At 37.1% G+C, this 13,727-nt stretch overlaps 1 protein-coding gene across 1 annotated transcript; it reads right to left on the reverse strand.

Moving 5' to 3' along the window:
* On the reverse strand, nt 6,474–11,044 carry LOC109836422. The gene is made up of 4 exons (XM_020404314.1): nt 10,801–11,044; nt 9,635–9,863; nt 8,415–8,567; nt 6,474–7,800 (listed from the first exon to the last, which is right to left on the reverse strand). Exons 1-4 carry the CDS (start codon nt 11,014–11,016, stop codon nt 7,118–7,120), a joined length of 1,281 nt encoding a protein of 426 aa, XP_020259903.1. The 5' UTR covers nt 11,017–11,044; the 3' UTR covers nt 6,474–7,117.

Here is a 13,727-nt window from a genome sequence, read left to right on the forward strand (position 1 = left end):
GAACCATTCGAAAGCGACACCCTTAAGGGTACCGATGAATAGCCTGGTCAAGATGGCGTCATTCGCTACCACATCTCCAGTTTGGGATTTGAAGTAGTAGATGTGCTGATTCGGCGATCCTGTACCATCGAATGGCTGTAAAGTAGGGGCCTTAAACTTCGGTGGGTAGGGAGCTGTATCCCACTCGGCAGGGTAAGGCCGCACTACTCCTTCTTCACGGAGCTCACTTCTGTTGGAGATTGCATTGAGGCGATTGTATTGAGGCGAGCTTCCAGTTCATCCATTTTGGTGGACTGAGGATACAGCTCTTTTTCCATCTCCTTCTCATTGTCAGAAGAAGAATCCAAGTTGTGAGTCTCACGATCTGAGTGTTCGTGCGCCTTTTGCTTTCCCTTTGACATAGTTCTCCGGGAAGACTCGGGTTTTTGCCCTTTTTCAGCGAGAAGCTGGGCCAGCATATCTTTTAGTTGGATAAGTGTCTCCTGTTGCGCCTGGAGTATGACATGATGTTCGTCCACTCTTTTGGCTATGTCTTCATGGTTCCCTGTCGTGTAAGCGGAGACCTCGCGTGCGACAACCGAACTTGAAGATTGAGTTTCGGCGACTGCCGAATGTTCATCGTCGGAAACGACCCCCTTGGCCAATCTTTGATAATCAACCGGACGGATAGCTCCTGTCTGAGTCCGAGTATTCCGATATACTCCTTCGAACTGGTCACAAATTTCCCTAACAGTTAGGGAATGAATTTTTTATGACTCATCGGAATCAGTATGTGAGGCTTTTCCTCTGCCGATCACGTTGATGGTGACTTCAGAGTATTCCGCTTCAACTGACTTCTTTTTGTATCGGCGTTGTCGTTTGGCAGGTCTAACGACGTTCGTCAACCTGTCGAATACAGACTGCCGAGGTGTGGATGCGCAACAATGGCATTCTGATAAGATTGCAGATATAGGCCTCTCACATTGGCATGAGTGAGCTGCTTGTGCTGTTGGTTTTCCTCTCGACAATAATTCCCGCAGATCAGGGACTTGAGAGGAGACTTTTCCCGGGCACGGAGGCAGAGATGGAACCCCCTGCCCTTGGGTGGGTGAGATTGGTTCTTGTCGAACGTGGATTTTGAAGCCACGCTGACTTTTCTGAACTTGGCGGACCTCTTGAAGATCGCGTTCTTGAGAAATAACGCGAGGGTCGCGTTGAGATTTGTAAACATTAGGCCGAGGCCTACGTTTAAATGATGAAACAGACCTCTGAGGGTCATGTTTTGTTTGAACGCGCCCCTGAGGGTCGCGTTTGGTTGGTGAAACAGACCTCTGAGGGTCATGTTTTATTTGAACGCGCCCCTGAGGGTCGCGTTTAGTTGGTGAAACAGACTCTTGAGAGTCATGTTTCGTTTGAACGCGCACCTGAGGGTCGCGTTTGGTTTTGACAGCTCCCTTCTGAGGGCTGCGTTTTGAATGAACAACGCGTCACTCAGGGTCGCGTTTCAGCTGTATCAGCCGAGGCTCGTAGTTGGGCTCATTGCCACGAAGTGAGCGTTCTTCTTTGGGAACGCTAGGATCGGTTGGATTTTCAGAAACGCGGTCTTCGCGTTGGGCCAACATTCGGCTTTCACGTAGATGCGCTCGCCGTATGGATCTTCTCCGTCTGCGAGCGGCGTTCTTCTTGGCTTGTTTCAAAGCCTTAGCAGCAGCGTCGTTGACGTTTACAGGACTCGTCTCCTCCAGAAGCCGTTTGTGGCCCGAAGCATGTCTTGCTGACGCGGATGTGGGATCTTCCGCCAGCAGAGCTAGTTTGAGTTCCTGGCCGAAGGAGAGGGCTTTCTTCGGCACTTCAACGACAGAATTGATCTCCTTGGAGACCTTGCGGGCACCATGCTTAGCCTTGGGCTGAGCGATCCAGAGGATAAGGCTTCCTCATATTTAGCTTGATCAAACTCTACGACGAGAGTTTCTACAGTGGTTCCCATGAGGTGGACGTCGGACTGTGCCACCACTTCTTCGTCGGAAAAGCTAGTCCCCAGCGGAGTCGGCATCCTTTTGTTTGTAGAGAAAATTGCAAAGAAAAGAACAAAGAAAATTGACTTGTATTCCTTTGATTCCGATTACAATTCGATTACAAAAGAGAAGAGAACGAATTTGGTTCTCTCCTTTGTTTAAAACTAGGTTCTTCAAGGTAGCGATGGAGTGCCTCCTTCAATTGTTCATGTCGAATTTGCTCTCCGTTGACGATCCGACCGTCTTCTATCTCATGGGAACGATGAACTTCTGTGGAAAGTTTAATGGGTAACTCTGAATGAGTTTAAGAACTCTGAACGAGTTAGAACTCTGTTAGGAGAGTTGTTAGAACCGAAAATTCGGTTAATGACCAAGCTGATATTCTGTTGTTGAAGAATCCCCTCAGATTTGATCTTCTAAATTTGATTCATAAATCCTATCTCCAAGGATTTTACTGCTGCTGCTGCTGTTGAATCACCGAACCTGAGTGGTTGAGATCCTCCAAACCCAATCTGCTGCCTCTCTTTTGTTCCAAAAAGCCAGCCCTTAACTCAGTTGAGTTTGTTGAGATTTTATAGGTGGATAAGGGGTTGTAACTACCCTCTAAATTCGCTCCTAAGTGGACGTGATTTCCTCAGATCGTGGGGAAACAGTCCTGAAACCGTTCAGCTCGTGTTTGAACGAGTCAAACGCCCAATCTGGCGTTCAGAACTCAACGTCGCCTCTCAGAATTGAGACGCGAGGTTGGGTATTAGCTGAACACCAATGAACGCGAGGGTCACTCGCGTTTGGTTTATTATAATTTGGAAACGCGGGGGTCGGTGTTGGTTGAACCCCTACGAACGCGAGGGTCGCTCACGTTTAGCTTGTGCTTGGAAACGCGGGGGTCGCCTGCACTTCCAGAATTGTAACGCGGGGATGACATCCGCGTTTTAGAAGGAGCTAGTTGACTTGTAACTTCTTCTGTAAAGCGTTGCAAGGACCGTTTGTTCAGTAATCCTAGCTTTAGCTGTAGTGGAGTGTGAAAGTCGTCAGATTGTAACCTTCACTGTAGATTATGAAGACTGCTGAATAGAGTTTTCATCAGTTGTCGGAAGTGTCGTTGAATTGTAACTCTTCTCGATCCATGTGAAAAGTCCTCGATTTGCAGCTTTCGATTGTCGGCGCGAAAGCTATTTGATTGTAGCTTTCGTTGTAGGAACTTGACGGGAATCAACATCCATAGTGTATTTAGATGAATATTTGCCCACAGCTCTCTACCAAGCAACTCGCCAACTACGTCCAACCTTTTATTTCTGAAATCATTACACTGCTTATCAGCGTCTCTAATAGTTGCTAATATAATATTAGTCATGTTGTTGTTCGGAGTTTAATTGTTAATGTTACGGTTTAATTGTTAAGGTTACGGGTTTAATTGTTAAGGTTACGAGGGAGAGAGAGAAGGGATCCATAACCTTAACAATTGACCCGTAACCTTAACAATTAAACCCGTAACCTTAACAATTAAACCCGTAACCGTAACAATTAAACTCATAACCTTAATTAAACCCGTAACATTAACAATTAAACCATAACATTAACAATTAATAAACCGTAACCTTAACAATTAAACCCGTAACCTTAATAATTAAACCCGTAACCTTAACAATTAAGCCCGTAACCTTAACAACAAATCCGTAACCTACACAACAAACCCATAACCTTAACAATAAACCCGTAACCTTAACAACCAACCCGTAACCTTAACAATCAATGCATAACCTTTACAACCAACCATTATCCTTAACAACGAATATTCTAAAAATACAAAAAGAATAAAAAACAAAAATAATAAAATAATAATCATCTTTAATCATTTTAATATCATCAAAGAAACATCATGATAGAGAGAGAGAGAAAGAGAGAGAGAGAGAGAGAGAGAGAGAGAAATGATTCATAACCTTAACAATTGACCCATAACATTAACAATTAATTCATAACCTTAACAATTAACCCGTAACTTTAACAATCTCCCAATACAAACAATCAAAATAATAAAAAATGAAAATAATAAAATAATCATCATCAATCATTTCAACTATCATCTCAATACTTCATGATAAAGAGAGAGAGAAAACGAAAATAATAAAATAATCCTCATCATATTTTAATAAAAAAAGAAGGAAAGAGAGAGATGATTCATAACCTTAACAATTGACCCGTAACATTAACAATTAACTCGTAACCTTAACAATTAACCCATAACTTTAACAATCTCCCAATACAAACAACCAAAATAATAAAAAACGAAAATAATAAAATAATCCCCATCAATCATTTCAACTATCATCTCAATACTTCATGATAAAGAAAAAAAGAGAAAACGAAAATAATAAAATAATGCTCAACATATTTTAATAAAAAAAGAAAGAGAGAGAGAAGGGTATTATGGTCTTCACATATTTTAATGTCTTGGGTGTTGTGTTTTGGGGGCTCAGAGAACATATAATCTTTATTTTTGGGGGTAAAACACCCGTTGACAAAGTCTTGGGGGTGGGAAGCATGTTTCTTTAGCTTTTAGGGGCTGGAAGCATTTTTCCCTATTATTATTATTATTGTTCTTGTTGTTGTTGTTGTTATTGTTATTATTATTATTATTATTATTATTATTATTATTTCATTTGAACCAAACATTAAAAAATGAGGGAATCCACATCAATTGTTTTCTTCTTTTTTCAAGTTGAACCAAACTAAGAAAAGTGGTGGAAAGTACTTCCAGCCCATATTTTTTGGTGAAACAAACACAAGAAATATTTTCCATGAAAGTGAAGGAAACACAAAAAAGTGAAGGAAAATGAGTTTTGAAAAATGAAGGAAACGAACCAAACAGGCCCTTAACAAATTACATCCTATGACTTCCAAAATATCAAAAAACCTCCCTTAGAGTCAGGGGTTATCTTACTACCGCCTTTAAGTTTAAGATTTCATCAGAACCCCACTAAATTTAGGGGGTTCCTGATAAAATATACTAATTATGGATAATAAACTTAAGAAAATAATATTAATATTGTTAGAATATTATTAGTACATGATTAGAATATTAACGATGAAAATAATTGTTTGAACAATAATGTTGTGTAATAATCTTATAGTACCATTAAGATTAATAATTTATAAGCTTAATCAAGTTAACTATAAGTAATTTAATCATTCTTACAACATTACTCTTCTGAACGTTATATTTCGCCTGTATTCCCGAAAGTCAAGATGGAGCAAGAATGATTAAATTACATACAGTTAAGAGTTAACTAGCGTAAAATGAAGATAACTAATGTAAGCACATAAATAAAAAAAACTAGTGTTTATGTACATAAAAGAAAATAACTATTGACCAACCATATAAAAACTAATTTGTAATTTAAATACTCAAATACTAAATATATTGGAAATTTTTATATCAAACATTTGACATCAAATATTCGAATAGATTAAATAGTTTTCTTATTTAATATATTAAAATTTTAAATATTACATATCTTTAATTTTTATGCATTTAATTTTAGTTCTAACATTCAAATAAAAACATAATGAATGTAATATATTATTAAATATTTAAAACATTTCTATATTTAAGAAATTTTAAATACTAAACCTATCTAATTTAATATAAATATTAAATATATTAAGTGATTAAACAGTATTAAATACTTAATATATTTTATTTCTAACATCTAAATAAAAAACAATGAATGTAATATAATATTAAATATTTAAAACATTTCTACATTTAAGAAATGCTAAATACTAAACATATCCAATTTAATATAAATATCAAATATATTAAGTGATTAAATAGTATCAAATATAGTTTATTTTAAATGAATTAAAATAAATAATAAGTTGATTACAAATATTTAAAATTAAATACATTCAATGTTAATATATAAATAATTTAGGAATATGGAATATTTAAATATATTTAATTTGAAATATGTTAAATATTTAAATAAGCAAAGAGAAGAGGAGAGAGAAAATTCACAGAGTAAGATCGTAATCCACCAAATTTAACTTGGACTTTCTTCTCATTAAAAACTATAGAGTCGGAATGAAGTATGGATTTTGAAATCCTAATATCAATAACAATCTTACACAACCAATAAAACCTTAAATTCAAATCTAAATTCCAGTCCTGCACCAAAAACACATTAAATTCAATCCAAATCCTAATCCCAAACCAATAATACCACCTAAAATTCAAATCCGAATTCAAGTCTTAAACCAATAACACCTTAAATTTAAATTCAAATTCTAGTCCAAAATGAATAACATCCTACATTAAATCCAAGAAAAGATCCGAGCCTAGAATCAACAATCCTCAACCAATAATAACAATTCAATGAATAAAGTGTAATATAAAAAATGGATAAATATGACAATCTTGCTCAGATGAATCCACTAAATTTTCAAAATTCTACTAATCTCCCCAGCACTATTGTAAAATACATAAATAAGTCTTATTTTATCATAGATGTAAACATTGATCTGTTCATCCATACTTACAAAAACCGACTGTGAACATATTAAAAGAGTGTCCAACTGCCAACAATTACATAACAGAACTGCAAAATTACAAAACGTGAAAAAGAAATTGATGGGGATCTTTATGCAAAATTCTGAATGGCAGCAAATGCCAGTTAAAAGAACAAACTATCCAAAATTCCATAGCTATTACATATAGTTCACGTCATGTTTATTCTTGAAGAGAAATATCAAAGAATGTTTCCATGGCCACAGAAAACTGGAATCGTTCATGATTTCATTACACAACTATCGCTAATCTCTCTATTTTTTTGGATGGTGCCTTTGGCGCAGACGGGAATCGAACCCAGACCGCCCATGAGGAAGCGAAACGGCTTTACCATGTGACCTACTGGGCATCCCATTGCTAAACTCCCTATTACCTATATGACATAGGAGAAATATCTAACATACAACAATCAAACCCAGACCCCGCATGAGGGAGCGAAACGGCTTTACCATGTGACCTACTGGGCATCCCATTGCTAAACTCTCTATCACCTATATGACATAGGAGAAATATCTAACATACAACAATGAAAAAAGAAAAACGGTATCCTAATTTATCAATCAACCAGCACAAATCCTCTCTTGATGTATTCCAAACAAGGAAATGGCAAGTCAAGCAAAAGCTCCACCAAATTGGATTTGGATACAAGAGAACTCAGTATCAAATCCCTACTAACAGTAACCCCTCCACTGCCATTTCTCAACCCCACACCGGTACTCGCAACCAAAGTGATATTGCAAAGCCAAGGAACCGAAACCTTGTAAGCCAACCCAATATTATCCTTATAAGATCTGCAAACCTGTGATATATATTTTCCCATGGGCAAAATGAACTCAGAAGAACAATTAACGGCCATCCCAGAAGCCAAAACATCTGAATCTGAATGAAGATTGACAGCAACAGTTCCATGGACAGGATGAAGCCTCTCTTTGAGAGATTTAAGAAACAAACCCTTTGGATCCCACAGTTTGTGTGGAAAAATGTCATCGCCATCGTAAGCATCCACAAACATTAAATCATAGGTGTTTGAAGAGTTAAGAATGAAATCCTCAGCGTCTGCTCTGTACAAAGAAATTCGCTGATGGACATCTTGCCAAAGTAATTGTTCGGAATCAGTAGGTTGTGGGGAGGATATTTGAACTAAAGTTTTTTCCATTACAGTAGATGAAGGAAAGCCCATTACTTGAGTGGAGGCGGCAATTACAACAGGATCAATCTCGACACTGTGGACATTGGCACCTGAAGAGGAACAAGCTGTGATTATGCAGTGCACATTTCTTGTATTTATGTCATTGTTTACAACAGGGAAGGATTAGTTTTGTTTTGTGTTTTTTTCAGTATCTCCATCAGATTTTGAACACAAATTGTTATCCACCAGCACTGTCAACTACATCATTTGTCTTTATACTCCTTCCAGGGTTACGGGGATATTTCAGATCACTCCAAAATTTATGATTAAGAATGGTTCTAAAATTTGAAATCTAGCTCATAACACGACTTGAACATAATTGACATATGATGCCAGTCGAGTACATTATGGTCAAAAAAATTTTGAGGAAAAAGAAGAAGGAGAAGAAGAAGAAGAAGACAATTTCCAACTGATATTTGATTGAAGAAAACCGCCAGTTGAAGTTAGACACATGCAGAGTGTTTTTTGAGGTTTGATCGCGTGAAGGAAAGAGCACAGAGAAGAAAGGTTGGGGAGAGTATCCAGGAAATTGTTATAAAAAAATACTAAATATTAAAATTGAGAATCCTAAACACAAGATGCCAATCGTCAATAACCAGGAACATACAAATAGTCAAACAGAGTGAAAATGGATAAAGAAAACAAAGAGAGGAAGAATATTTACCTTTAATTTTACTGGCCAAGAATAAAGGTAGATTACCACCTCCATGACCAATGCATAGAACATTTAGAGTTCTCTTTCCAGCAACTGCTTCAAAAATATCATAACCCGAAGAAGCTAACGAAGTCAATCCAGCTGATACCATACTTTTTAAATCTATAAAACAGCAGCAGATTTAAACATTGCATAAGAACGAATTACCCAAAAGAACAAAACAAAACAAAAAGGAACCAGGAGAGTTATTTATTAACAGATAAAAGAGACATATTTATGATTTTCAAGTAACCGCGTCAACTCTGGAAAACATATGACCAAACTATTGTATACTTAAACATCAATATATAACCAGCCGCCCATAATCAAATTATGTTCTGATACGAAGTGAAACAAAAATGTAGCAATTAGGAACAACCTTCTTTAGCATGCACCCAAGAGAAAGTAAATTGAAACTCATTCAACCAACTAGGATGTTCTGAAGAACACAACCAATTCTTCATACTAGCATGCCATATTATACTCCCAGACACAAAAGTTAAAAGTATTAACCTCTCAGATTTGAACCACAATCAGGTCTATATTTGGACGTAAATACCAAAAGTGTAGAGGACTTTTGGTTTGGTTCCAGCACTTGTTTATTGTGCCTCAATAGTAGAAAACAGTCTTCGATTAAATTCTATCATATTCTACACAATTACTTGGCTTCAATCATCCTTAAAGTTTTCAAGACAGCAATGCCAATATCGTTATTATTGCCCTAGAACTAAGGGCAACAGAAGAGCATTGCTCTACGCTCCTACTTTAAGATTCAAACATGTAATTTCAGTATTGGCCTGAACAGAGAAACAAATCCCAATTTGTGGGTTCTGAGGGCTTGTCTACTGCCATTTATCCAAGGGCCATAAACTTTTTATACAATATGAAAGATCATTGACATAATAGAGCTTTAAAAGGCCAAAAACGCAAGTCAGATTGGTTTCACACTCCTAGTCAGATTTTCATTGCGGAAATGTTTCAATTTGCGGATGCAAATTAGAAAACCCTACTAATTGGATTCGCAACATGTCTGTGCCACAGGAGCATAGCAGCATTAACTTTTCTCTATAATGTGAAATATCAAAGGACACATACATCAATGACAAATATAGGACCATTATTATGCAACATCAGATTGCCAAGTTTTGGAGAAAGCCAAGAACAAACCAGATCTCAGAAAAGGGATTTACATGGGACGGGCAAACAATTTGGCTGTTGCATTAAATATAATGATGCAGGGTCTGATTTTCTGTATGCAGCCATTACTTTGGTAGCGCTTTGACGAGTGTTGTCATTAAAGTGAAGAACGCGCCATTGATAACCAAGTACCTTAAACTGCTCATTGTGTTCGAATTCTGGGTGGAGCTTTGTGTACCTTTGTTGAAGCCACTTCTCTACAGCTGGCAATTGTTCTGGAGCCTGCGGTACAACATATGTAACAAGATTACAATAACTAATAGTAGCACCGGAATACACTGTAGCAAGTTGACCCAAAAAGAAATAATTGCGGAAAAATGTTTACTGAAAGAATGAAAATCCAATGATCACCCACAAATATAATCACTCGAGAAAGCATTTACATATGAATTTACGTATGAACCAAGACGCGTAAAATCAAACAGATAAGAGGTCCTGCCGTCAAGCTTGCTAATTTGCACACAAAATAGTATCGTGACACGTGGAGTCTGTTAATGTAAAGCAGGATTACCCGACTTCAATTAAAATGTGTGGCTTAAAAAGAATTCTTTCATGTTATATTAATAACATTGCCTATTCTTCCTTATATAAATAACATTGCCCGTGGCTACAACCTTTCTTCATCTTCAACCTGTTATCAAGATCCAAATTCCAAAGTGGAATACATTATCCATCATTATACACCACAAGCTGCATGAAATACCTTGATTTACCTCGACCACATGGGGGGAGGTTCCTACTTCCTACATTTCCATTCCGGAGCATCATAATCTTAAATTTCGTATTTATTCATTGAAAAATTCAACTGTTGATTCACTACTCGTCGAACCATAAGACCAATTTAGCAATAATAATAGAATGTATAACCTGTTTACTGAATCAAATGAAATTTTTAGCTAACCCCGTTTACATATTTCATACCAGTGAAAGAGCATTTCCGGTGATTAAAAAAATTAATTAATTTCACACCCAAAAGAAAAAAACATTTTCAGCACTCACTGCGTTAAAAAAAATCACAAAATCATTTCATTTTTTTAATTAACAAAAACATTGTTAATCAAATTCAGAGTTCGACTAAACCTGTCGATATTTCCATTAATTTTGGATTGATTGTATGCAAAAACAAGCTAGCACCCAGGGGGGGAAATGGAAAATTTACCGGCTTCGAACAAGGGTAAGAGACGACGGAGACGACGCCGTTACCGTGATCCGACGTGGACCGGAAAACCGTGTGGCCGCCGTCAGATCCCTCGGCTCCCCACCATTCAGAAGCGTACTTCCAGTCACCCTCATCCTCGACGACGTTACGTCTGACGGCGCTCTGGAAACGGCGTGATCCTGCCCTTTTCCAGACGAAATCCCCTCTTCTCCACATTTTGCACTTTTAGGACGGACGATAAACCCTGCGCATATGATCGAGGGTTCATGGCAACGCGTCGGCCCATAATAGTAATTGGGCCGTACGAGAGGGGGGGGGCAGGAGAGAGAGTGTTTTGGGCTGGATTGATCGAGTAAGTCGTACGAGAACGGTTGGCCCATAATAGTAATTGGGCCGTGACACGTATTCATCCGCCGGTTTCATGGCAACGTGAGAGAGAGAAACGATGTGAGGTTATGTTGTATGAAAGTAGTTAATAATAGGGTTAGTTGCGCTTTTGAGCCCGAAAATTTACGACTATTTTTTAACCTTGATCCAATAAATTACTTTAATAAGCAAACGTTTTACTTTTACACTTTGATACCCTAGATTTCATTGTCTTCAACTTAAATATCAACTATTACACGCTTATTTATTTTCTGTTTAAAACATACGGCCAATGAAAAAACAAATCCCCTCCGCACGCTTTTTGCTCCTCGTTTAATTTAGACCGAAGTCATTCTACCTCTGCTTTTTCCTCCTCGTTTTCTTCAGATCGAACACATGTTTACGGGAGCCGCAGCAAAAAGAGGGAAGAAAAGGTAGCGGGGATAAAATTCCTGTCCTGATGGTAGTCAGTAGTTTAAGCATCAAGTACCATAGAAAAAGAAGCATATTAGATATTGAACTTTAAGTATCAAGAATTTGATACCGGCAGCGACCTCAATCGTCCTCACACTAACGTTAAAGTTTCGATGTAATGGTTAAGGATTTTAAAATGTTATCAGAACTTAAATTCCACGGTCATAAACTTAAAGTGGACTTTCTGAAAAAACCGATACTTGTGTGAGTCAAAGATATAAAAAGATACATTGTCACGTGCAGAAAAATATAGAATAAATAGATATATATGCCTAAATTTTGTTGGCGGATTCAAATACTTCGAATATTCAGTGTAGCTAACTAAATTTATTTTGTTATATCCAAAACTATATGTAGCCCTTGAACCAATGAATACAATTATCACATGCTTCCTATTATGTCTTAATTTTATACATAGCATCAGAGTCAGCTTTTCAATTCTAGACAGCTACTCTACTCTTTCTGGATCTTAGGGCGATCGAGGGGGGTACTTTCGCGAATTCTAACTCTGCATTTCCTCTCGGCAGCCCTATCAAGTCTTAACATATCAGACTCAGATCTTGTCTCTTTCTTTCTCATTTCCTCTGATTGGATCTTGATTGTCATGCCACGGTTCTAAAGCGTAATAGTTTGGAACGTGACTCGTCCAGCAATGCAACCATACGGTCATAATCACGCCTCTAGACCATCCTGTATATAGATATATTGCCAAAAAGAACTACAACATAGAGCATATAACCAAGATAACAAAGAAAGATAGATAAAGAAATATCTGAAATCTACTACAAGTCCACAATTATCCAAAATGGGAAAGATGAAAAATACATCATAGTCTGGAGAACCACATGTGGTTACATGAAAAGTCTAAGTCAAATAACTACCTAAGACAAATAAAACTGGAGATCTGATAGGATAAACTGTGATCACTACCGCTGAGCCTGCTCCTCGAAATACTCTCGATCCTGCGAAGAAAGAACGATCCCTGAGTATGCTGCGAGCAAACCCCAGGGGAGTCAGAAAACTCCAACAAGCATGTAAAATAAAGAAATTGTGCGCGTGTAAATGTATGTAGCTGGTATAAAGAAAATATAAAATCTAAATTAAAGGTGACTAAAAGAAATGCTACTTGTAGATATTAAGAATAAGTCTATCACAAATCATATAAGCACATTACTATTATTTTACATGCTATTTGAATTAGAGGAGAACAATATCATGTATATAAATTGGGTTCCCGTAAGCCGTCCCGGGAACATGGCTTCAAGTCAAGTATTGGCCTTGACTCTTATATATAATTCAGGATATCAAGAATGCACATGAGCCTGCTTATATATGTGTTATATTCTCCATCCAATTCTCCTTTATAAAATCCATATTTATCTATTGATTCTAAGTGGTTGTGCATGAAATATTATTCACTAACCATAGAGTATCTATGGAACAACTTTCGTAAAACTATAAAAAATAACCGTGACCAGAACATGTCTAATTAAGATGGATGCATCGCCTAATTGATGCTATTACATAATAGTAATAATCAAGCGAAACTCCTCACGTCGGGATACCGATGTTTAGAGTATAGCCATGCTATGATAGCACGCTTATGAATCATATTTTGACGAAAATCATCTTCATGCACAATCGACCCTATTAAATATCACTAGGTGATCAAACATGACACGAGGTATTCATCATCAAATGACATATCTTTACTTATCAAAAAGGGAAAGATAAATAATTAACATATGTTAATTATTTAGTGTCAGAAAAAGTCAACGAGTTTGGTTTAATGGCTTAAAGATTGACAAGTCTGATTTTAGTGAGCAAAAGATCTAAACGGGCCTGTGATTTGAATAATAAACCCAATCGAGTTTGAAATTTGATATTAGATCTTAACTGGGCGAAACAGGTCTATAATTTGAATTATACACCCAAATGGGTCTGAAATTTGATACTAGATTCTAACTGGGTCAGGTTTGAGTTCACAACAGGCCCAAATAGCTTTTATAAAAAAATGAATGCAAAGGATCCGAACACATGACCTAAGAGCTAATAACCAAGTCACCTAACCATAACTCCAACCAGTA

This window comes from Asparagus officinalis, chromosome 4 (assembly GCF_001876935.1).
Source record: "Asparagus officinalis chromosome 4, Aspof.V1, whole genome shotgun sequence".
Taxonomy (NCBI): Eukaryota; Viridiplantae; Streptophyta; class Magnoliopsida; order Asparagales; family Asparagaceae; genus Asparagus; species Asparagus officinalis.